The 26,142-nt window shown below is 40.0% G+C and overlaps 1 protein-coding gene and 1 long non-coding RNA gene across 4 annotated transcripts in view; one reads left to right on the top strand and one right to left on the bottom strand.

Annotated features, from left to right (window-relative positions):
• ST6GALNAC3 (ST6 N-acetylgalactosaminide alpha-2,6-sialyltransferase 3) overlaps window positions 1-12,909 on the bottom strand; it is a 239,486-nt gene extending 226,577 nt beyond the window's left edge. Inside the window, exons 1-2 of one of the 2 annotated variants that reach the window (XM_065673600.1) lie at window positions 12,833-12,909; window positions 11,329-11,891 (exon numbers count right to left, since the gene is read on the bottom strand). In XM_065673600.1, coding sequence (XP_065529672.1) covers window positions 11,329-11,346 — 18 coding nt within the window. In that variant the 5' untranslated portion in view covers window positions 11,347-11,891; window positions 12,833-12,909. Of the gene's footprint in view, window positions 1-11,328; window positions 12,137-12,832 lie in introns of those variants that run through there. The other variant, XM_065673602.1, reaches the window with a different exon arrangement.
• Window positions 1,104-26,114, top strand: LOC136011596 (uncharacterized). 2 transcript variants are annotated; one of them, XR_010611424.1, is made up of 3 exons: window positions 1,104-1,173; window positions 25,128-25,512; window positions 26,005-26,114. It is a non-coding gene; the product is annotated as an uncharacterized LOC136011596 (long non-coding RNA). The 2 variants fall into 2 exon arrangements; XR_010611423.1 differs by lacking the exon at window positions 1,104-1,173 and adding an exon at window positions 13,444-13,579.
• Window positions 26,115-26,142: the final 28 nt, after the last annotated feature.

Below are 26,142 nucleotides of genomic sequence, written 5' to 3'. Positions count from 1 at the left end.
GAAATCTGTAGCTCTAACAGCTCTTGCAGTTTGCATTCAGAACAAGCACACCAAGCCAGCTTTTCCCACCGGAATCAATGAATGGTGAGTAGTAATAAGGTCTCATGCAAGACCCCAGTGGGGAAAAAAGCACAGTCTTCTGGTTAATTCATAAGTTCCATGAAGCGCAACATTAGTTTTAGCAAACACAGAAAGCTGAATTTTCAGAAACATTCATTTTCCAACCCTCATCTGAAATACCAGACGCACCAAGAGGCAAAGCAAGCAAAGCTTTAACAAAATGCCAGCTGAGCTTCACCTCGGTACCTCAAAAGCAGAAGCACCCCCTGGAGACAGCAGACGAGCTAACACACCGCCTTCCAGACACACGGTCGAACTTGAAATGCAGACTGCATTTTGTAAAACAACAGGAAACAAAATATCTTCAGAGGCCAGCAAGATGCTAGACCACAAGCAGTTTTAATAATCTTTATTTGACAGACATACAGTTCTGCTCTTTCAATAAAGACCAACTACAGCACAGTCACTCTTGTCTCTTGGTCTTGTATGGAAAATTCTGTCTAGTCTTGGTTGGCCACGTTATACAACAAACAAATAGAGTGGACTTCGAATGGTTTCATTAAGATCTGACTGATGCAATTACGGATAATCATTATTTTCAGTAAAAATATTTGGCTGTAGAACAATGTGATAGAAATAAAATCTATGATCTGCAGAAATAAGAAGCAGAAAAGAACCAAAACCATTTTAGGGAGATATATATATATCTATACACACACTTAAATGCTGAGTAAAAGACCACATCTGAAGAAATGAAGGGCTTAAAAGCATAAGTCCAACGGACGTGATCACTGTCTGTTAGAATGGTTGAGTATAATTACTGTCTAGAACTACAGCATTAGTGCTATCAGAATACCCTACTGCCTCCTAAATCATAAAATAGATTGGGTTGGAAGTGACCTTAAAGAACATCTAGTTCCAACCCCTCTGCCATGGGCAGGGACACAGTAGAAGTTAAGCAATGCAAATATTTTGTGGCATGCAGAGTTTGTGCAGGACCATAAGCGAGGAGGCGCTGGCACATACGGCTATGCCGTAACAGAGGGGAAAGTGAGTAGCTGTAGCTGTCTCAGAGGTGCCAGTCTCCGAAGCCAGAGCTGCACTGAGGAAAGGGTGAGTCATTGGCTCCCTGGGGTAGCGACCACACATGACTATCTCGTTCTTGGTTTACACATTTGGCTCTGGGATGTGGGTCTGTTCTCGTGGTTAAGGCAGCACTTACAGACAAGGAGAGCAGGTCTCTATATTTAGTATTGTCTAAACGAAGTGTGGTTACATGGGGGAAGCTTTTATGACATTTCCAGGTCGTGGGTTCTCCAGTTTCATCTGAAGTGACTTGGTAAAACCACTAAGATACCTTAATTAGTTTAATGCAGTACGAGTGGACAAATGGCAGAAAGCACAAAGGAAAAACATAGTATGAATTACACTTCATAATAAAAGTTGTGAACTGCAGAGACAGACTGCCAGGTCTCAGTAGAGCAGTTCATGCTGGCTGAGAGGACACGCACACTATAGTGAGGAAACAGTCAGGAAGTGTTCCTAAAGATGCTGGTTCTTTTATCTTGTTTAGAATATTCAGTGCCTTTTTTCCCCTATTTCCCTCCTGAATAAAAGCATTTAGTAAGGTAAAACTATTTTTCCTGTAAAAATACTTTTATGCCCACCCATGGAGGGAAATGAAAGAATGGTAGAAGAGGGAGAGAGACCCACGCCAACAGAGCTGTCTGAAATCCTCTCAATCATATGGGAAAAAAAAAGTTACAAAGTTTTTCTCCTGGCAAAATTTCCATATCCAAATTACAAAAGATGCGTCTTCAACCAGCTTTTTTTCCTCCACATTACACATTTCACATCTCCTGAGGATTCGACTGGAGAATGAGTCAGTCTCATTCTCCATTCCCTTTTTTAAAATGTAAAGCATCTTTTTCCTCCCCTCCACATCAGAAGCACTAGGAAGCTCTGTTCTGTGAATAGTTAATTATTACCTGACTAGCTTGCCACAGATGAATGCAAACACAGGCAAATTACAATAGATCAGCTGACAGGCAGTAACTTGTAAATAACTTATTCGCATGCCTGAAGGGCCTAAGTTAGGAAAGTTTACTGAAATTCCTTATTATTATTCTAATCACATAAGCCCCAGTGTGGACACAGACAAACTGGGATTAAAATCTTTATTCCTCTGACAAATCGGTTCAAACAAAACAGTATAGGAACTTTACTCAAGTGTAACTGCATCCCACAGCAAAACACAACATATTAAAACATGAAAGACTTCTTGGATTAATCCAAAAAATAAAGTGACTTCCACTCCTGAAGAAGAGCCAGATTTTAGGAATTTAAGGGAATCATAGAACCACAGAATATCAGGTTGGAAGGGACCTCAAGGATCATCTAAGACCAATCTTTCTAGGCAAAGCATAAGCAGACTAGATGCCCCAGCACCCTGGCTAGCTGAATTCTGCAAGCATTTAGTGTTGTGTTTAGTGTCCACCACTTCTGAGATTATTCCAATGGCTGATTGCTCTCACTGTGAAAATCTTTCCTCTTGTGTTCAGGTGGAATCTCCCCCAGGATTAATTTGTGCCCGTTACCCCTTGCGTTTTACATGCAGCTCCTTGTAAAAAGAGAGTCTGTCTGCTTTGTGGCCACCCTTTAAACAGTGGGACATGGGGATAAAGTCACCCTGAGCCTGCTCTTCTCTAGGCTGAATACACCCAGTTCTCTCAAGCCTTTTCTCATAAGGCAGCTTCCCTGTACTTCGGTCACCTTATGGCCCTTCGCTGGACCCTTTCCAGCCTGTCCACACCTTTTTTATATAGTGGGGACCAAAAGTGAACAGAGTATTCCAGGTGTGGCCTGACAAGAGCTGAGTAGAGCAGGGTAATGACATCTTTATCTCTGCTGGTGATATCCTTAAAGGAGTATATATACATAAAGCACAAACACAATTTCATGATCTAATGTAAAATAATATAATAATAATCAAAGTGCATCAGGTGATATTCTACTGGCCTCAGTGGCTTTGTAGTAATACCAATATGTATACTAAAGAGGTAACAAATACCCACTGTTATTTCCTAAATGTAATATCATCCCATCATCCCAAGAGGAAAATTACTTTCAAATCTGAGTAAACAATAGATTTAGAAGAAACTAAAACTGATGATTAACAAAAGGTTGTGAAATTTGCAAGAGAAAAAAAAATAAGGTGGTATTTGGTTTCTAGCTTTTTCTCATTTAGAATTAAAACGCCAAACCTCATGGAATGACATCTCATGTTGTTACATGTGCAGAAGGGCATTCTCTTTTCCAAAGGTTTGGCAAAGTCTTGCTAGCAGTGGGATTATATATAATTTTAGGGGAAAGTATTTTAGAAAGAGACAGAAGGTAGAAACCAACCAAACCAACATGCAAGGAGTAGATTGCTAGAAGATACAGGATCTATAAATAATTCAGTCTGCATCTCCTCTCTACAAATTGCTATTCCCATGAAATAAACATGTTTTTGTGGTTACTTCCAACTGCTCCACACCCGCACCTTACCTGCCTAAGCTCACATTCCATGCCTATTGTTAATGCAGATTGACGCAGAATATACCCTTCATAAGGACCTATTGCTTAATTTCGTTATTAGCAAGTTTGGTGCCCCAATGATGATTTTAGGATGTCACGCATGCTGTACAAATATACAAGAACTGATTAACAGGACTGCCTTTAGACAGCACAAGCCATTACAAACCACTTCAAGGTTTCATCTCCCAAATCCTTCCATTCCAGTTCCTGCCTCAGTTTTGTTCTTCTCAATAGTAAAGATGAAAAAGAATATCCAGCATGGTATTTTATCCAATTTCAAAGTATTAAACTGAGAATTATCGTATTTTCCAGGTGCTTCTGCTAAAATGATCAGGAGCAGAATAACTGTCATTATTTTGAATACACTCCCCATTTATAGAAATTTTGTCCTGATAACATGATTTCAGTTGGTTGACTGGTTTTTAAAAAATAAAAGAAAAACAGCACACCTGTACACCTCCTGAAAAGCATATAAATGCACCAGCACATCCTACTCAATAAAACTTGTGACACTACTAACAAAAGCATATTTATAACAGTGTAAAGGCAATATTTGTATAAATATTGGGTGTTCTTAAAGGGGGGAGAAATATGCAGAGCATATTCAGTTTAATATTTAACAGTTCTCAAGCGAGATACAGAAATTCACACCTCATCCAGCCATGCTTCATTCTGCCCTTTGGAACACAACATACATCACAATTACATGTTGTCATATTTTAGTCCAAGTTCCCATTCTGCAGAAACCAATGAACCTCTGGAAAAGCACTGGCCTTTTTTATCTCAGCAGGGTAAGTATTATTTACAAGAACCAACACACAAAACTCAGTAGATGCAGGTTTTCTTCCAACGAAATAGCAAATTCATCCCATGTGAGTGATTCTGACAATAAGGCAGCTGCTCCCTCAAGCTTTAAGAGATGGCAGGGCACCAGGTAGAGTTTTACCTTATTTCTTGGGAATACATCCAATAAACAGAGCATCATTTACCCACCTTGCTCACAGATCTCCACAAAGATCAATTCTTCCTGGCTCCTAAAAAGCAGTCTCAGATACTAGCAAGATAAAGTACGCCTCCACCTCTTCTTTGTTATGTATGTGCACAACTCTAGCAATCTATGCTATGAATCAGACCACAGTTGTAGAGCAATTGGTAGGCAGAAGAAAGTACTGGGACAGCATCATGGATAACAATCACAGAATAAATAATCATTTAAATATCTGAAAGTCAAACAAAAAATCTAAAATAAATTTACAAGAAATTCTATTTTTCTTGCCCAAAACAGCTCTTTATTTCATGGTAAAAGCCACTCTGGGGAAGAGCTTACTCCAGAAATTATATTCATCCAATAATCACCATTTAGAAAATCTCCTCCATTCCATGCTGTGTGTGAGCCTTTGACCTTTTCCAACAAATACACAAAACCTCCCCCTCCCTTCTCACTTCAAGCCACAGACAGGAAGTCCCTCTTAAAAAAAGTCCCACCTGCTGCATGAATTTGCTTCCTTGGGAAGAGATGAAAGAACAAATCCTGGACAGATCACCATGTCCAGTACTATGTACACTTCTGAAAGGTGCACAGATGCTGCTGGAATGAAACATGGCAAAGGAACAGAGAAAATGCTGAACACTCTGCCTTTTCAGGTTAACTTCAGAGATGGTGCGATAGTTGTGACTAAAACCTAAAAAAGCAGCTAAAAAATTGGATATTTTAAGCTGCATTTCAGACCCCCTTAAATTACTAGCTAACGTTTATAGCTACTGTCACAAAACAAAGTACGCTTCCCTCTGGGCTGACATCTCACAAGAAATAAAGGGCACATCTCTCCTATATCTCAAGGGGTTTGATACGTTACGTCAAAGAGTTTGCTGCTTCCTATGATGTTTTGTGTCATCCTATGACATGTCAAGTTATCTGGCATTCATGACACGTCAAAATGAAAACTGAAAAAAGAATGAGACATAAACCACTGAAACTCACACTTAAACCCAAAGAGGCTGAATTATGAGATTACTTTTTATAGGCGATTCCTTACCTGTGACAATGTGCACAGCAATTGTGTATCCCTGGTCAGGGGAAAACCTAAAACATCTGGGGGACACCTTTCGTTGCTAAAAGATGATTTGCAAAACAAAAACCTTTCCCCCATTACTGCTGTATCACATAACTATTTAAATGTAATAATTCTGAGCATGAGACAGTTCCTAATTTCATGGTGGTTTTGTGGTTTTTAGTTTTTACACCTCTAATGAATTTTTAAACCACGAAAGTGTACTTACACTGGAGATTGTCTTGGCTTAGCTACACGGACATCAAAATCAAGTTCATTCAGCCAAAACAAGTCTTCTTGTAGGATTAAACTGACTAGACTGCCATCTCCTTCTGTTTGGGAAGGGGAAGATATTTTATCTTTAATGTATAATTAGTTTAAGATTGTTGTGAGAATGAAAAGTGATTTTATACTTCTTTAAATTTAAATTTTCCTTAAATTATCAAGAAGCCAACATAATAAATAAATAAAAAAAAAACCCCACAACAAAACATTAAAAAGTTCCATGCACTACACTCCATAAAATCCTAGTTAGTAATTAAACATCAGTGGACCATGATAGAGCAAATCCTAGCCCTGCATGTTGCCGGATTGATTAATGTAACTTCATTCACTGTGGAGCAATTGAGAGGTAAATAATGCACAGCAACAACAACAACAACAAAGTATTTTAGTTAGAATCAGAATAATTTTAAGAAATGCATTGAAAACAGAACTATCCAGTGTAGAAGGAGCATCAGGAAGAATTAACTGTGGAGTTTTACTAGTTTTGCTGCAGTGCAGCTGGGGAATAATCAGCCACAGCAAATAAGAATAGAATGATCCAACAAGAAACCTAGTTACTGCCTCAGAAATCCTGAGGCAGTAAGCTCAGGATTACTTCTGTTCTCTGTAACTCCTGGTTGCATCTGCCTGTTATTTTCCAACTCATCTCTATGTACCTCATAAAGGGCACCTGTGTGTATTTTACACCTTCCATCCCTGGAGATATTACCACATACTCCTAGGGACAATTCTAGTCACAAGAGAAATACTACAGCTCACAAACCTATTGATCATCATCAGGTTAAGACAGGCTGAGAAGAGAGTTCATATTCCAGTGAACCTGCAGCAAATTTAGTCTTTGCTGGGAAATGACCCACAGATGGGCATCCTCCCATGAGCAGGGGAGGTCACCTTTGTTCCTTTTCCCTAGGGTCTCTTCAGCTCTTGTCATGTCAGAGGAAAGAGCACAGCATGAGAATCAAACAGGATTCAAGTACAATTCTCAGCATAGGAAAACGGATGGATGTCATGCATAAATACCGCTGCAGACAGTTTAGCAGTCGAGGCAGTATGTGAATTATCTTGGAGCTGATTCAAGCAGGATATAGAGGTCATCTCTATGGAAGACCCTGCATCCTTCAAATCCCTAGCAGTGAATCAAATTATGGTGAAATACAAAGCCTACCAGGCAAAAGAGAGCAGAAGTAAAACAAGGAATGTGCTTCTGATGACACAGAAACTTGGGAGGAAATATCTACAATCTCCATCATGTGCACAGAGGTTAAAAAAAATCAAATTAATTACTAAATATCAAGAATGACAAGCATACAAACAGCAGGACCACATCCCTTTTAGACCCTTCTGCCTTCTCCCTGTGAACAGCTACTCGCCAGGGTGGAAATCTTAGTGTAACAAGATCAGCTTTGCTATCAAATGTGCAGATGAAGCGTATGCCTGTAAATAGTAACATATCTGTATTACTGCAGTGTCTGAAGACCACAATCAAACACAGGCCATTGAACACTCAGCGAAAACTCTCAAAGAAAACCCCTGCCAAAACCAGTTTAACATGTGAACTAAGGGGAATGCAACCTGTGGATTTAGTTAAACCAGCTGAGATGACCTGGCAAGCAAACATGCAAAACGATCAGGTGAACACACAGGTATGATCAACTTTGACAGCATCCTGCAGAAAACCGCTACACGCACATGCTGAAGGGGTTGGTTTGGTTGAAACCTGCAAGTTACATTTTGCAAAACAGTTCTTTCAATCTTTGAATTAGGAAAAAAAAATGAAACTGTTAAAGAGGCTACAAATTTTAGTTAGCCCCCTGTTTGCTCTAAGAGAGCTCACAATCAGCTGTGGTAATAACAACATCACCTCACATTCTACAAAGATTATTTAGACCACACAGTTTCACTGAAGGTTTCAACTCACTTGTGATCTCTACTGGTAGAAGGTTATGTCCAGTCTATAGGCACATGAAGTAAGCGTCTTTTGCTACTTCACAGTGTATACAAAGCACACAAACCAGAAGGAAACCTTCCCCAGAATTCATGCTTAGCCCTTACTGTATGGGCCCATCACACATGGACTTCTCTTGTTAAATTCTAACCCATTAAGACTACACAGTTAAAATCATACTGTGATGACGATACAATTCACCTCCATCATCTTTTCCAAACCTCCATTTAAAAAGAAGAGTTTGTAAACAGGGGAAGGAATAACCCCCTGCAAAGTGCAATGTGTGAACTAAGTTAACTGTTTCATTTGCTTTAAAAATATCCTGGTGGAGAATAGCAACATTGTACAGAGTATCATTATCATTCACATTGCATCCATTGTAGGACAACAGGTAAACCGAAGTATCATTTTTCAATTATGCGAAAAGTAGTGTTTCTTTGAAATAATTTATTAACATTTGTCATCATTTTAAAATGTCAGCAGCTGGTACAGTGGAAGTTGAGGAGTTCAGCATCTTTAAAGTTAATAGCGACTACTTAAATAATAGTCACTATTAATCTAGTAATCAGCAAGGTGGCATGTAGCTACCATAGTAACAGGCATATGATCAACTGTTTGCTTCCAAAAAATGCCTACACTTCACTCAGCTCCTCTGCCACGATTTTTAAAGACATGATGAAAAAACTAAAAACACATCCTGCATCTTAGAACTTGCCTCCTTCTCTGCATTTCATTAGGAGAAGAAAGGTTTCATTCTCAGAAGAGAGGTTCGACGGTTTTAATGAGGTCTCACTGCTGACTGGGAGACAAAGCCTCCAGAACCATGCTCAGTACCAGCCCCACCAATCTTACCTGGGGAGAGTGCACACCACCACAGAGACAGCACGTGCCCTAGAGTGGATCACCTCCCCAAGCATTTCTACAAGGGTTACACACAGAGATTATTTCATGCAGCAGCCACAGTAAGAGGAGGTCTTGGTATCTAAAGGTTACACACTTTTCTTAATATGCTCTCAACCACTGTAAGTAACTCCAGCTGATTATTAATAGCCACTTCTGTTCTTTGCACTTTACAGACATCTCCATCCAATCTCATTTATATTAAACTCTCACACATACAGAACTCAAATATCCAACATGGGCAGGGTCCACAATGCAGGGCCACAGAGGCACTCAGGGCTGAAGGGGTAAGGACACACAGGTGTTCTGGCTTCCAGTCCACTGTACCACCACACTTAATTAAAATCTATACTTATAGAACAGATATTTTTTATTATTATTTTATTTTTAATGTTTCAAACACAGGCTAGTGACTGAATAATGAGAAAGTCAGGACAAACCCAGGGAAATGCAGGGGCTGTAGCTAACAGGTTTGTATTTTCAGGAAGGAATTAGCCTGGTGTCACATAAAAATATACATATTATTCTGAATTTCCTTGTTATGATAAAAGCTTGAGGAGTGCCTGTAGGTGTTACATTAAAACTTACACGCTGTTGAGTATCTTGATCTAGACATTTAAATTACCCCTATGGGATGTCTGTCGGAGAAAGTCCAGCCTGCCTTATGGCAAAGCTAATCTTCACATAGCTGTTTCACTTTTCATCCTTGCACCTGCCTGTATTAACAAGATTAAGAATTAAGCTCACAGAGGGCTGTCTGTCGTGGACTACCAATTTATCTACTAATTTAATCATCAGAACCACAACAAAATAGAGCTCCAGGCCTGGGCAAAGGGAACGTATTTGTTGTGTTATAATGCAAAGTCTAAAAGGCAAGCCCTTCGGAAGTCCTGCTTATGGCAGGCTGTCTCACCAGACTGTGCAGAGGATTTTCTTGTAAAAGGATATTCTTATTGAACTGTTAGGGCCAGAGGGATGATTTTGCATGCAATTTCTCCACGTAGTTAGAAAAATATAAAGACATTCTGTCGTCTGAATCACGTGCAAATCCAAGCTAAGTCATTCAGAGAGTGTTTAAACAGGAGTGCACATGCTTATCTTTGTGAAACCAGGCTCCATTCATGGAGCTTGTATCTCCTCACCTCAAGCCACAACTTAACCCAACACAATTGTGTCGGTGCTGTCTGCTCAAAGGAGTTTGTTACCATCTATCTCCAAGCAGAACCTGCTAGTTCAAAGCAGTTTTTGCCATCCTTATTAACTGCCACAACCTACATACTCACAGAATAAAACTCAAAATCACCCATGTACCAGAGATCCAAGAGTAGAGAATGAATGAAAGGGGAACGCAGTGCTGTGAAATAAGAAGTTGTTTTTAAAGTTGAATGCCATAAAAGAAGTGGTAAGAATTAGGTCCAAGGAGACACAGGAATGTTTATTATTTGGGTACTGCTTTGAAGCTTTGCAGAAGCTTTGTTTTGTTATTATATATAAATTCTGCTGATATTCTGAAGGTGACTGCTACAAGAGGCTATCCCAAAGCTTGGGATAATCAATCCTTCGCTAGAAGATCAGACTGAAAATACCAAAAGTTTCACAGATCAGTTTTATTTACTAAAAGAAACAGAGAAAAAACGTATTCAAAATATACACTGTAGGCAGCCAGGCACATAGCAAAAGAATCCAAAACAAACGGCTTTCAACAAGCCAGGCACAGGAGAGTGACTCCCTGCAAGTGACAACGCTGCAAGGAAACAAACGCTGTTTGTTCTCAACTGACTGAACTTCCGCCTCCTCCCCTTTCATTCAATACTTAGTACTAGTGATGCTCTCTCCATCTCCACGGCATGCTGGTTGCAAACACTTTTATCCTCTGTGAGGAAAGCAGGCTGGAGAAAGCATACTACCACATGGTAAGTTTATGCTTTTATTTCCTGGCATGAAGGAGAAAACCCTTCCATGAAATAGGTCGTTTAATTAGCAAATGCAGTTAAATATGAAGTATAATTGTGTGGAGCTTGTGGATCTTAGGTAAATTCAGCAGGGGAGTGTGTGCTTAAGGAGCAACTGGGACAGCTGTATACATCTGCAACCTTTGCTCTGAAAGCAGTAAATGCTGCACAGTCAGTGAAAAACAAAATAGCTTCCTCCAGTTCTCTCCTTTGTACTAGGAAGTCTGTTGCCCGAATGCTATTGATCCTGAAGGAATTCAGCTCAAAGTCAGCTGAGACAAACCAGAGCCCCTCACCCCCCCACCCCCCCCCCCCCCATTATTCGGTACACACTTCCCTTCCCGCTAGCTTGCAGTTCTGACAATGCAGGGAAAGAGAAGAATGGCAGAGGGAAGCAGAGCACAGCTGTACGTTGCAGAATCTCTCCATATTCATTTGCCAAACAAAGCCAATATTCAGAAAGACAAGGAAGATGCAATAGGACCATACCGAATCCATGCCTCTGAGCAGCAAGGGGCTCTCTAACAATGCATTCAAGCAACAGATAGAGATTTACCTTCAAAATGCAGGCCATGTTCTTTCTCTATCCTTCCTGCCACAGAGCAGCAGGATTCTACTTTGTGAGCAGCAGTTCCAGTGTCAGGAAAAAGGCTGGTAGAGCTGCAGAACTGCTAGAGCCTACATTCCTGTAGATCCAAATAAGGGTACCACGCATCCAGGATCCGTTAGTCATATTAGTCTTTTTATGCTCCGTTCGTTCCACCCATCAGCTCCTACCACTGGCTGGGAGCCAGCCCAGTACCTCCCCTCCGTCACATGACCGAGTTTGATTCATGGCTCCAGCATGTATTTTTGTAAGCTCCAGGACGCTCTCACGCAATACTATACGTACAAATGGCAATCTATAGCATGCAGATGTTTTGCAACAGCTGGAAATCAAGCTGCGCGTTTATAATTAATCCCTGTGCTACTCTCTACGTGTTCTCAGGAGACAGCTGCTGCCAGTCGGTCAGGAAAATCGGAATGCTCTCTATCATTTGGGCTCTAAAAAAATCCTTACACTGCTTGTTATGGGGCATCATTTTAGGTTCAGCACTTTTCATTGCACGGATGGCTTCCCTGTGAGAGAGAACCGTTATCAGCAACAAACACAAGCATCCCACCAGAGGTGCCTGGGTTGTGCTGCATGTACCTTTTTGTGTAACGGGCTGGCATACATCACAGGGAATGGAAAATGTGGGTTGGTGTGGGCATTTTTTGTGTTGCAGGGTATGGTTTTGCTTGGGTTTTGTGGGTTTTGAGGTGTTTTTCTTTTTAGGAGGGGGCAGGTATTATCTTTATTTGTGCGAGTCTGATGCAGGCTCTCTGAACTTTCTTTGGACTTTTCTACACTGTTGTGGGATTAACTGCAGATTAATACATACAGCTGTTGAAAAAGTTTTTCATTTTGCATCATCTCATCAAATTGAAATCCTTCTCTTACATACTATGTACTGTATGAATATACACTGTATATATACACACAAATACGAAGGCTTTACTTCATATTTGTCACTTCTGCAGTTTCTTTCTCCCCCTTTTTTGCTTTCCCAGTACTTCTCATTACTACATCTTGGAACCCTCTGCATTTTCTGTACTTGGCACCTTCCCTGTATTCTTTGTGTGCTACATTGCCTCACTCCTGCTGCTTTAACACACACCATCTCCCTCCCTTAATAAATTCCTTGTAGCGGATGTCTTCATCCTCTCTGCAGTGACTCAGGGTACCTGTTTACATGCAGCCAACACACTCCAGTTAATGTTACGAAACTGCTCATCACAGAGCTCCTTAATATGTGGAATCCAGAAGGTGTTAGTACTGAGCTGCACTTGTAATAGCCAGCTTTTATCCCTGTCTGGTAAGCATCTCGTATCCAGGTGCATTCTCTCAAGACGGTAAGTAGGTTGAAACTAAAGGAACTAGCTGTCCTCATTTCCATGCGGGGGCAAATCCTCCCCAAGAGAAAAATAGAAAGGGGCTGTGGAGGCTCTCTCCAGGCCACACTCCTTGGCTGCCTTACCATGCCCTTCCAAAGGAGATGTCGGTTTGTCTTTGGCCTTTGCACCATCCCTCCAGAGCACCACCATTTTACACAGGTCCTGCAAGCTCCTCAGCACTTCTCGCCACTGTAAATCCACTGCTTTGCTCAACTACAGCCACAAACCAAAGCTCTCGAGCTGAAAACTGTAGTACTGTTGGGGAGAATAATAGAAAAATATTGAAATTTCTAACTACGAGTTGTGTAACAAAAGGAAATATTTAAACAATGAATCAGTGGAAGAAGCTTGTGAGAAAGGGACCATTGGTCTTTTTCTGCTAGAAGCTACCACCAGTGTTAACTCATTCTGGATTACAGTTTGTGCCTCTCTAAAGAATAGTTATTCATAAGGAGTTATCCACCAAATCTCTGGGTTTTAATAAGATACACATTTTTTTTTTCTATTTTGTTTCCAATTAAAAGAAAAAAAAAGCGGGGGGGGGGGGGAAGCCTATTTTTCTATTTTTCTCTCCAATAATGAAGAATCCAGTTTTTCTGGGATTGAAACTATTCCTTCCCTCTGTGTAATGGGTTTAGGAAAAATTTCCGTCTGAGACAACTGAAAGATACTCCATCCCCTTCCCAGCTTCCACCTTACCAACTCTGTAAAGGGCAAAAGGAACGAGACTTGGATATAAACTGTCCTGAAAAGTTCAACCATTTCAATATGTCCAAAGCATTGAGGGATTTCCAGTGAATGATATTCCTTGAGGAAATACAGAGATATGGGTAGGTATTGTAAGTATTTCTCTGACACACTTTGATTCCAAACACCACATCAGACAGAGTATGTTGACCTTTTACTGTTAGACTTTCTGTAAATGGACATTAATCTTAAAGATATTTCATCATTACTTCACTCCAGCAAGAGCCACCCTGCCTTCCCTCCCGCCCTATGACTCACCACAATCCAACCACCTCATATCCACCAGCCTGCTGGGATGTCTCTAGGACACCTTTTTAATGGCATGAACAAATGTAATTTCTTAGGTTGTCCAACAGGCAGCTACAGCCCCTCTATAAAACTTAGAAATACAGTCAAATAGATTTCCTGGAATACTAAAAGTGCTCCAAGTGTCCACGAATTGCTCACCAAGTGCAGAGGGTGCCATAGCTCCTACTGGCTATTCCCAGCCAGCAGGGACGCTAGCAGCAGCAGCAGCTAGCATTTCAGAAAGCGCTCTGCTGGTGCTTGTAAGCACAAGCCATAGGAAACTCTTGTGTTTGTTCTCTGCATATGCAGGCAAAGCTTGAACTTTCTCTTCCACAATTTAATGTGGAGAAAACCTAAATGCATGCCTTTCAGAAAAATAAGCACTTTTCTTTAAGGAAGGATATGAGATTCCACTTTATTTGCTCCTGAGGACGAGAATGGAAGGTGTGACTCTGGCTGAGATCACCATAAAAAGCAGCAGAAAGCCCAGTCTTAGGCTTACCTAATTTCACCTCCGAGAAACTACATGGGGAAACGCATCCACCAAATGGAAAAAGCAAACAAACACTGTCAACACATCTTTTCCTTGAGCCTCATGAAGTGTTTTACTTGAACTTTAAACCCTCCTGAATTCAGCTTCAGGTCAAACATAGCTCACACAAATTTCAGTCACACCTACAATTTTCTGTACAAAATTAACATGGTGGTTGTTGCCTGCTAGGGATGTCAGAGGGAGCATGAAACTTCCTTTCAAGTCTGAATCATCATAACACTAAGATGTTACTGCTAGTTCTGGGGACAAACACCTTGCATATTTGCCATCTTGTTCAAACCTTTCCAATACATTCCTATGGACAAGCAATCTTAGGGAAAATATGTTCTTTTGGGCAGCAACCCTTTGCAATTCTAGCTCTTAAAAGCTAATTCTGCCATAATAAATCAATCCTTTGTGGAGAAGGCTGATTAAACCTCCATTTGCAAAGATTAATACAGCTACACAATACTAGCATTCAAGTAAGAGTTTCTCTCTACTGCCAACAGAGCAAGTTCTGCAGGGCCAGCCTGCGCCAGGAGTACTGCCTGACTGGTTTGTTAGGTGAAGGGACATCATGTAGCTGATGTCACCTCTTATAAGAACTTCAAAGCCAAACCCTCACAAATAGGTAACAGATTTAAACATAAAGTTACTCTGTTAAAACCATTCTCTCCATTTTAAAAGTGAATGCTTAGAGAAACTCTGAGAACTTTCTTCTCACTAACTGTTGAAATCAGGCAGTGGCTCATCAAGTGAAATGCACCCAAAAAGAGGAAACTGTTTTAACACTTGTGCCTGTCTGATACAAATTTGTTGAGGCAGCAAGACAGCATTTCTCACCCTTCAAGTGCAACCTGAGTCAGTGGTGGAGTAACAGATCTGCTCTATTGTTATCTCATTTTCCCAATCTTCAGTATCAATTTTTCCTTACCTCATGTAACTTACCTTTAGAAGTAAGCAACCTAAGTCAGTCAGCAGCCCAGTGGCATAAACAGGGGAAGTTTAAATTGGATATAAGGAGGAAATTCTTTCCTGTTAGGGTGGTGAGGCACTGGAATGGGTTGCCCAGGGAGGTTGTGAGTGCTCCATCCCTGGCGGTGTTCAAGGCCAGGTTGGATGAAGCCTTGGGTGGGATGGTTTAGTGTGAGGTGTCCCTGCCCATGGCAGGGGGGGTGGAACTAGATGGTCTTGAGGTCCTTTCCAACCCTAACTATTCTATGATTCTATTCTATGATTCTATGACAGAGGTAAAAGACAAGATGATAGAAAGAGAGCAGCATGCAATTTGAACAGGAAATCTTAAGTGTAAGTTTAGTTTAAACCTTTTCATGAGCCTGACTTTTCAGGTAAGAAAAAAAGGCCAAATTCAGAGATAAGCTCCTGCTTCACTTTGGAGTCCAGAAGCTGAGGAGAACACATGGGAGCTGATACAGCCCAAATCCTATATTTACTTTTCAGAAAATCCTTAGAGCTTCAAACAAGCATGCCAGATACACACTAGTGAAAGAGCCCAGATGGAAGTATATTGCCCTACCCAGCTTTCTCCTCAGCACAATGCATCAGTGCACATCATGCCACATTTGAAAAAAAGAAAAAGGCTTAGCTGTCAACTGCTTCTCTACTTCTGCATGTTCTACTGGCAGGAGACAAGGGCTGCTCAGCACCATTAATGCTATTAGAAATTCAGCTCATCACCTCACTATTATTCAGTGTCATGGTAACAATTTAACACAGCCACAGAGCCCTTCCAGACCTTTCATGTTCTTGAGTTCCCCCTGGCCCCTTTCTAATACACACATACAAACACACTCAAATCCTTGCCTGCCAACTCTCTTTCAACTAAACATGCTTTAAAAAGGAAAGAAATAAACAAGTTTTGGCCACACCTAATAGTTTAGGAAAAAATTTCCATTTATTCCCTGTCACGAGACAAATCTTTGAAAAAGGAAAATGCTATTTAGTATCTATAGAATAATACAGGATATAGTCTATTGTATATCTGTAGTATATAGCTTTTATATAAAGCACACAATAAATGATTATGATTCAAAAGAAAATGCAAAAAAGTGTTTTTAAAATGCATGAATACTCAAATATTAAAACTCAAAGGTCTGTAGAAGTTCCTGGAAGCAGAACACAGCAAATCCTACAAATCAGTAATCTTTTCAGAATGTTGTCATTTTGTTTTCAATCCAACTCTAAGAACTTCAAGTTTCTGGCTTTGAAGTTGCTTATTAAATAGTTTACACTAAACAATAGACTGCTCTATTTAGTATTAATGAAACAAGTGTATGTTATATCTCTTATTTGTAAGTTCATTTTAACACAACAAATGGAATTTAAAATGCAGCAAAAGAAGTGCTCAGAGAAGAGCACTGTCCATCTGCCCAGGCAGCTTTCCTCCAGTTAAAACAGCCTAAGCAACTCTGTAGAGCGCTGTGTTCGCTTTATGCCACCAGCTGTTTTGCCTGAATAAAAATAGTAAGATAAAGAAATGTATAACTAGGAAGTCTCCGGGAGAAGAAAACCCACCAGTAATATTCTGAAGGGCATTCAAAAGCTAAATGATGTGTTTGAAAATGCACTGTCATTTAAAGGTAATGTTGCTGATTAGAAAATATGGCTGGCTGACAGGCATTGCTTGAGAGTTCTTCAGCCAAGGGCACATTTGGGTTTTCCACTGTTCACTTTTCACATTTTTTTGCTCCCATTATGGATGCCTCACACTCCTGCTATTTTTATAGCATCCAATTCTAACATCACAAAAACATTAACTTTATTTCACACTTGGAGACATCCGTGTCAGTTTGCCCTCTAATGAGATTTTATCTTGGAGAATACAGCTGTTCACATAAAAGGAGCTTAGGAAAAGGAACCAGCAACAACTTCAATGACTGTATTGGAGGCTCTAAAGTGGAAGAGAAAATTTAAATCCAGCATTTCAGCTTAGGAGAATACCTTCTCCTGAACTGTAGGAGAGACTGTGCCCTGCCATGCTTCCTCCAAAGATCCACTGGTATTATGGGATAAGCTCTGTAGCTATCCAGACCGCCTATCTTTTGTAAAAGGAAAAAAAAATAAACACCACACAAAAAAACCATCCATATCCCTTCCTGAGGCTTTATCTAATGTTTGTTTGCACTTGAAAGGAAAACCTTAAAGGCACAGCAGTAAAGACAGATTTATTTAATAAAGGAATTAATTAATTTTGGATTAGGGGGGGAAAGGAGTGCAGGAGGTTTTTGACCACTCTCATGCGAAATACCCAAAGCAGCTCAGCCCTAGCACTGTCAAATCTGAGCCACCTTGCTCAACAGCAGCCTGCTACACATCGTATCATAATGAAACTCTGAAGCAAAATGCCCTGTCTTGGTCTTGAAAAAGAATTTCTGTCCAGGAACAATAAATAAATCTGCCTCTATGCTTGGAATTAAATGGGAACTTGAGAATCCTATTTTTGACACAGAAGGCTGAAACTGTGGAAAACAGGAACCCATATCTACTTCAGAAGCTGGAAAATAGGGGAAAGATAACTCCTGGCTCTCACCTTGCCTATCTAGAGTCCCAGACACTATCCTTTTAAGGGGCACTGTGTAGACACTGTGATGACTGTCAGCATCTTCTGAGGGTTCTTGGAGGTCTTCCCCTATTCTGCCTGGCAGCAACAAAGCTCTGAGCAGGGACAGCAGCAGCCACTGCTCAACAGTCTGCTCTGCCGTAAACAGAAAGCCAGAGGAAGGTGCCATGCGCCACCAGGGACTCTGAATTTGGCCTTTTTTTTTTTTCTTACCTGAAAAGTCAGGCTCATGAAAAGGTTTAAACTAAAATTACATTTAAGATTTGGATAACCTGATAGGATTTCCTGTTCAAGTCACGTGCTGCTCTCTTTCTATCATCTTGTCTTTTACCTCTGTCATGCCACTGGGCTGCTGACTGACTTAGGTTGCTTACCTCTAAAGGTAAGTTACATGAGGTAAGGAGAAATTGATACTGAAGATTGGGAAAATGAGATAACAATGGAGCAGATCTGTTACTGCACCACTGACTCAGGTTGCACTTGAAGGGTGAGAAATGCTGTCTTGTGCCTGTCTGATACAAATTTGTTGAGGCAGCAAGTGTTAAAATAGTTTCCTCCTTTTGGGTGCATTTCACTCGATGAGCCACTGACTGATTTCAACAGTTAGTGAAAAGACAATAGTTCTCGGGGTTTCTGTTGAAATCTATGTCCCCCCATCATCTGAGGAGATACAGGGAGCAGCACAGCAGACAGGATGAGTCCAGGACAGAGTTCTGCATATGGCTGGGGTCCAGAAAAATATGATCCTGAGGGCAAATTTGTCCAGAGCTTTCTATTTCTAATTAGAACCAGCACAATAGAAAGCCAAAAGCAGTCAAAGGACTTTTTTCTAATCTCAGTCTCAGGGTTTAGAATTCCTTGTAGTCACAGGCTTTCAACAGGACAACAGACAAATGTAACCAGAAATAGGTCATATTCTGCAACAATTTATCACTTGCACTGTCTCTGCTAAGGCGAGCAACATGCACAGGATATAAACTAACACAAAGCGTAACTTGTGGTCTTGTTTCACTGAGCATTATGAGTTGCCATTATTTTAGTATGCTATGAATGGTATATAACATGATAACAGTAATTTTAGGAATAAAATCTGAAACACTATTTCATTCAATTATGGCCTCAATATTTAGACATGCAACAAAAAAATGTGTTTTATATACCAGAAAACTAAGCAATGTTTTCTTGTTAACAAAGGTGACATATAGAGAGATTTACAGAGATAGAAAGTTACTAGAACCCACATGCTTCTTAAACCTCATTCTGCAATTGATTCCCAAGTTATAAAATGAATCAAACTGTCATACTGAAATCCACTAAAATTCTTTAAATGAAATTCCCTTCTTGGCATATTTAAAGTCTTACTTGGCCACAGCTTGAGAAACAGAAAAACTAAAAGCTGCTTTTAGGTCCTGAATCATGAGTTTTACTCCTCCAAATCCAAATAAACTGATACCTTACTCCCCTATTAAATCCATACTCTACTTGAAGCCTTTAGAAGCACTGACCAGCTATTATGCTGCGTCCTAATAGCAACAGACTTTGCTCCACTGGACCTAAAGAGAAGAAAATATCTACCTTGTTAAAGCTACCTTGATTATGCAAAGTGCCAGTAGCAAAAACATTGCTGTACTTTGAAGAATCCATATTGAACTATAAATGTGTAAAGGCCTTTTTCCTGAGCATGTCTTCCAAAACACTGATAGCTGTCATACAAGACTTTTAACAAAACATATCCCATGTAATGCTTTTAATTAAACCACAATGCTACAAAGTTTATAGCTGATGAGTTTGCCTCTGAGTTTTCTGCACTGCTGTGTAATACTGAACTAGAAGATTAAAAGCTGTAGTTATAAGGGGATTTCAGGTCCTTGATGAGTTGGCGAACTCTTGGGTATTGCCTCACTGGAACAATCAGAGACCCTGACTTTAAGGGTTTAGGGTTTCAAACACAAGAATTGCATCACACATAAATTACATTATCCAAAAACATGCAATTATATAGTTAGAATTGAACAGGAGAATAAGTAAATACAGGAATTCAGCCTGGGAATACATCTCTCTGATTTTTTAAATGACATGATCACACAGCTCTTTCTCCAAAGGAAGTTTTGGGGTTGCGGGGTTGGGTTTTTTTACCCTTTTTTTTTTTCATTTATTTAATTTTATTTTTATTTGACTTTCCATTTCTAGTTCAAAAGGTGGAACTTATAAAAGATGAGAGGGAATCAGCATTACATGAATACACCATTTCCTACAGGATCACTGCTTCACTTACTGGAAAATAATTATATAGCAAATGAGAAATGGTTTTAAGGAAAAACTGCAGAAGTAGTCTGATTTAAATCATTGAAAGACAGCAGCTGTGAAGAGGTAGATTCTGAACTTGTCTCCAGCATAAAACCTCTGCAGTGCTCTCTGAATTAATAACTAGGCACTAGTATTACTTCCTCTCATTTTCCAGGCTCCCAATTTGAAAGTATAAGGGCTTATTCACCGACGCTTTTGATACTTGCAGCTGCAGTTGAAGGTAATAGGAGTTATATATTGAGCACATTAATTGATATATAATGCCAAGTACTCTGAAAAATGAGATCTTAGGCACCTATAATGGACAGCAGCATTAATGGACACTAACCATTTTTTTCCTGTGACTGTCTCTCCTATGAAATAGTAATAATTTTTAATGTGGATTTGTCATATTACAGTGAATAGCATAAGAGCATCCATTAGGAAATTGGGCATCCTGTGTTCAGGAAATGCTTTCACTGTCATGAAGCAACTTGCGGCATAGGGCCACACTTGGGCAAGGAGGAGCCAACAGAATATTAAATATCTGCTCTTCGCTTGCCATCTGGCCAGCCTCTGCACATAAAGAAGTCAGGAGCATTAGAACAAAACCCAATCACGTTATTTAGAGCTCTGCATAATGTTTAGGAGATAATTTAACCAAATTAAGACTGCAGAGGTAATCAGCTTGGCATTTAACTTCCGAGAGCCAAGGTTTGTTATTTAATACATTTTTTATTTTAGTATCCCAGAAACCAGAGGCACAAATTCCATCTCCTACCATTACGGTGACACTCAATAGGATTACCAGTAAAGCTTTCTGACTCCCAGGACCATCCAAGACACCACTCCTCAAAACCCAGCAATTCACACAAAAGCAGCCTCTTTGAGACCTAGAGGACAACCTTTCCCTAATAGGTGTTAGCAGCAGAGAGAGGCAAGATCCTGTTCCGTGACAAACCTCGATCTAGCCAATGCTGACTGCTGAATCTACCATCTCTGCCATTTAACAGAATACAATTTAAGTCATCACTATCAATGAACCCTTTCTCAACTAGAAGCTACAAAGAATGTGTGTCGTGGTTATGCTAATTTGAGGAGGGGAAAACCAAACCAAACAAACAAAAACCAACTTCATTTTAGGAGTTCAAATAACTTTAGAAACAAGAAGTCTCAGAGTAAGTCCATTTAATGGTCCCTGGAGTATTAGAAATGTGGCATGTTTGTTAACTTTGACAATTTATGACCTCTGTTGACCCTGATGTTTCAGTAAAAGTCATTTTAAAGCTCTCAGAAAAGCTCTGAGTCCTCTGTTAGGTTTCCCCAGGCTGAAAGTGGAAGATGTCTACATCCACTACAGAGGTAAAACGCAAAGATTTGGTGGTCTGACTATTTTTAAAAAGCCAGGGTTTTGAGCAGTTTAATCCTGCCATACATCACTCTAAGCCAGTGAGGGTCCTCGCTGACTCAGTGCCCTCTGGTGTAAGATACCAGGCTTTGCAAAGATATTTCAACTTGCAACGTCTTCACTGAAAATAAATTGCATATCTCCGGGAGAAATTTACCATGTTTTCAGTCACACCATCATTTACAAACCTTCGTATCTACCATTCCTCCCTCACTGCAATATAAAGACTTCTGTAACATTGTTCTCAGCAGTTTCAGTACATATTTATTACTACTGCTGTATAGTCACAGCCCACATCCCAGTAGCATAAGAATCAGAACCTAGAGCCAAAAGTATTTGTGAACATCTAAGTGAAATATGTTCATAATGCAGATTTTTAATGTACAAGATAAGTAAAGAGCTTTCCCTGACCCTGTATTTTCAGGATGATTACCAGCATATCATTTTTCTATGTCTTTTCTTACTATTGCTAGCATGGCTATTAGTGTTTGCAAATCACATAACACCCTGATTTTCTTGCAACAAAAGTGCAAATAGAATTGTATGTGAACACCAAAGAGGGAATAAAATAAGAACACAGAGACATATTTTAAATAGAAAACATTTCAGGCAGAAAATGCTTTTAGTCATCCTCAGGTGGGTAATGCTCCTCATTTCATTTCCCCCCAGGGATTTATCACTATAATTTGCATTAATCTCAATAAAACTACAGTATTTTTGTTAATTCAGCAGGAAGTATCAACGTTAAAAATAGCTTGTGATTTATCATGCACACCATAATACAGTTTTATAGCATTTTTTATTATTTTGAAAGCCTTCCAAGATTTTCCTTATCAAGATGTGACAGAAGTTGTTCCATAGCTCAGTTGTCTCTTTAAAATGCTGCAGTACATGACAAAGAAAGCGCTTTATAGTTGGAGATAAACTTACTGTGCTTTCCATTGTAATAAAATTTACAACAGCATTTGGATAAACTGGTTTCATCAACTCTGAAAAAGAAATACATTCTAGGAGCTAAGATTGACTTCATGCCCATTCAGGCATTCTGCGTAGTAGTCATGGAAGCTAGAAGCTGTCAGAGCAAGGTAAACTAAATTGAACTAGTCCTTAAAAGCCTCAGATTTTGGAATCCACATGCAAGCAGGATGGCTACTGACACCAGAGAGTGTCAGAGTACATGGATGGTCTAGATTTTTTTCTGTGAGACTAAATGGAACCCTTAGCAGCAGAGTTCCTCCATTTTATTCATCCAAAATGCAGTTGTCTTTTGCCATTAAAGACTCCTAAAGTAAAGGTGCATAATTCTGGAGCTGGGGGTAGAGAAAGGTTTAATTATATTGGACTAATCCTCTCCTTCAATTCCCTTAGTGAAGTATCATTCCAGATATGGATACACAGGGGAAACAGCCAGTTCCATTGGAGTTTACCCAGGACTATATTTATGTCCTTCTTGGTATAAATCACAATCCTGAGAGAGGTTTCATTAAGAGAAATATATGAACTTGTTAAGTGAGGTCATTAACAACTGAAGAGCAACTGGTTCTGAAGTGCCAGGAAGGACAGCTTTTTAAGTCATAGCTCTGTCATATCCTTTGTTTTCTTGGACAATTTGCTTTGCAAGTTAACATTTATCTGCCTTCTCCTGACAAGAACAAAAAGAATTGCTGCAGTCCTGTAAAAATCTTAATCCGATATAACAGCAACCAATAAAGATTTCCCCTTTTAGAAAAATCATGAAGGACATCACGTTCTGCAGCCACACGTTCCTTCTGCGAACCACGTGGTTGCTGTTATCTGAGGGCTGTAACAGTAAAGTTTCAGTCAGGGCTAAAGGTCTTGGGATAATATGGGAGGGGAGTGGGGTGTGGAATTCGGTTAAATCATAGTCAGACAGGAAGTTGTCCCTATTGAATTTTGGGAGCATTTCCTTCTTTCTTTCCCCTGGTTACTATTTTTAGAACCCACAAAGTGAAGCATCGGTAATTCCTCTGAGGGACAGCAGCTCTCTATTAGAGGCATGAAGCCACTGACTTTCAGTTAAACAGACTGGCATTAGGACTGTAAAAAGCTGACAGATTTGTGCTTAATCCTGTTTTCACAAACAGAAATTAAAACTGTTTTTTCTACAGTGAAATTCTTCTCTTTTAACATAACCTCCCAAGCATAAGCCCTGGGTAAGTGAGAGCAGACTGGTGAATTTTCAGAGCAGTATCTTGTACCCATTGGAGATTTCAGTGACATTTACATTTCCACAGCACCCAGTTTATTTCTATCTGGGTTTCAGAAGGCAGCCGTTATTTGCATTGCTTGAAGCTTTTGTTATGCACAGTCAAAACAAATATTGTTCCCCAAAATAAGTTCACTGGAGGGGCAGGAGAATTTAGCTTTGAATATACTTCAGATAGTCGCTCTGCTTTGAGCAAAGCTTTTGGAGTTTTAAAACTCTATTCTGTCTCTCCTTGCGAATAGCTGCAAAGATATGGGATTCTTCCACTCCTGCTCTCCATCCATACTTCCCTCTTTCCATAGTAGCAAGGATGACTGACCACTGCCAAGTTAGAATAGCGTTAGAGATTGCCCCTGTAGTATCATAATAATGTATTCAGAGAAGTGCTAGAAAATAGTAATTTTGATGCAGCAAGGGGAGATGGCTTCCCAGAAGACATTGTTTCAGCTGGAGACCAAGAAACAAACACCAACATTTCTGCTTTACTGTTTGCATGCTGCAGTTCACAAAAAACTGTGAGGAAACTTTCAAGAGGCAAAGCAAAGCTAGATCAGGACTCGAAGTCTGAGAGGAAGAACCTGAGAGAGAGAGATGAAAAACAAAGACAAGGTTGTTAACACCCAGACCTCACCATCACACAGATGGGAATTTAAAGCTTTGAATCTTTTCTGTATTCATTTGGTTTTGATTTCCAGGAGACATTTGTTGAAGTGGTTGGCCCACATTTGCAGTTTGCTTCTAAAAGCTGTACTAGCACTGCTAGAACACATTTCTATCATAAGACAAAATTCTTTCACCATCTTCTACACCGAGCCTGTGCTGTTACCTGTTACTTGTAACTGACTGTTCAAGACACGGCTGAAAAACAGTCCTGACTGGGGTGCAAACTAGTTACCTGCATGACATCATGAAGCAGTTCAAGCAATGGTGGCAACTGCTTTCACAGACAGAGTATATTTCAAGTAAGGGCCAGTAGTTTTGCTAAGTATGTAGTTGGCAGGGTTGGTTACTACAAAAAGCTCTTAATTATATTATTATCAGAAGAGCCACTTGTCTTCACTTGTCTTCAGCAGCAAATACCCCTAATAAGAGATTACTCTTCTTTGACCTCAGTGTACTCTAGTTTCCATGCAATATTCTTCTTTGGTATTTCCTTGATAGCCAGAGATAAGCAGGATTCTTGTTTCATGGATGCAGTACTGCAATTAGTTATAAATAGAACCGTTAAAGAAAGATAGGAGCATTTTTTAAAGCAAAAAAACACCTGGAAATACACTGCTCATCCAAGCCAGCTCCACTTGTCGTTACAGCATGAACTACAGAGATGAACAGCAAAAGTGGAGAACTACATCGCTCACCCTCTTCCTCTGCAACTCCAAGCTGGCTCTAAGCCTGCTCTTGGATGCAGGCACACCCGGAGCTGGGATAAGTGCACATCTGCCAGCATTCCCAGAAAGCAGAGCTGTTCTTTCTGCTCTTGCAGGTACCTTCACAATGGGAGACATCTTAAATATACTTCTAGGACAGGGAAGACTCCTGAGCTTAGGCAATACCACCAATAAAAGCAGCAATGGTTGCTGTCTGTCAGCTGTTTGGGTGGCAATCATGCTGTATCGTGCTGTTTGGTAACCTCAACAGTGAAACATGGACCTCTGCTGCTACACAGTGTTTGGTGGGGGGAAACAACAGCACAGGGTAAGCAGTGATGGTGCAAACTCTTCTCTGTTTTCAAAAAGGCTCTGAAAGGAATTGCTCCTGTATGCATGCAAAAATCAAAGTGAGAATTGGGAAGGAGGTTAATTGAGGTATGGATTAACTGGTGTGGATTAGAGTCCTGTTCTAGGACTGTGGATACAAAAGAAGTGCTGGAAAGCCCTTAGAGGTTAACATAAAGAGCACAGAAGGGAAGAAAACAACAATAGAAGAGCAGCTGCATGACGTACCAAGTTTGAACGTTTAACTAGGAGAGCAGGAAGATCTATGCAAAACCAAAAGAACAAAAAACCCTAATTTTTTTATCTTTTATTATTTTAAGTATTTACTGTACCTAGCTCTCCAGTCACAGAGTAGACTAGCAACTTCAATGATGAACCAACTTTGTTACAGGTTTTTATAGGGGCAATCAAACTGTGGCTCTGTTACAGCTTGAAGTAATCTAAACTCTTTCCTCTTCAAATTTATTTTCAGCAAGATCAACTCCAAGAGCTTGGACCTGATTGCATGAGTGCTACTGCTAGTGGAGAAAAATGTGTGTGTGCATGTGCAAAGGGAAGGCAAGAACACAGAATAAAGGCTTTGAGGACAGCACAGTGACTGTGTTTTCTT

Source organism: Lathamus discolor, chromosome 3 (genome assembly GCF_037157495.1).
Source record: "Lathamus discolor isolate bLatDis1 chromosome 3, bLatDis1.hap1, whole genome shotgun sequence".
NCBI classification, from domain to species: domain Eukaryota; kingdom Metazoa; phylum Chordata; class Aves; order Psittaciformes; family Psittacidae; genus Lathamus; species Lathamus discolor.
Note: the sequence above shows the minus strand (reverse complement) of the source record. Positions and strands in the feature narration are given on the sequence as shown.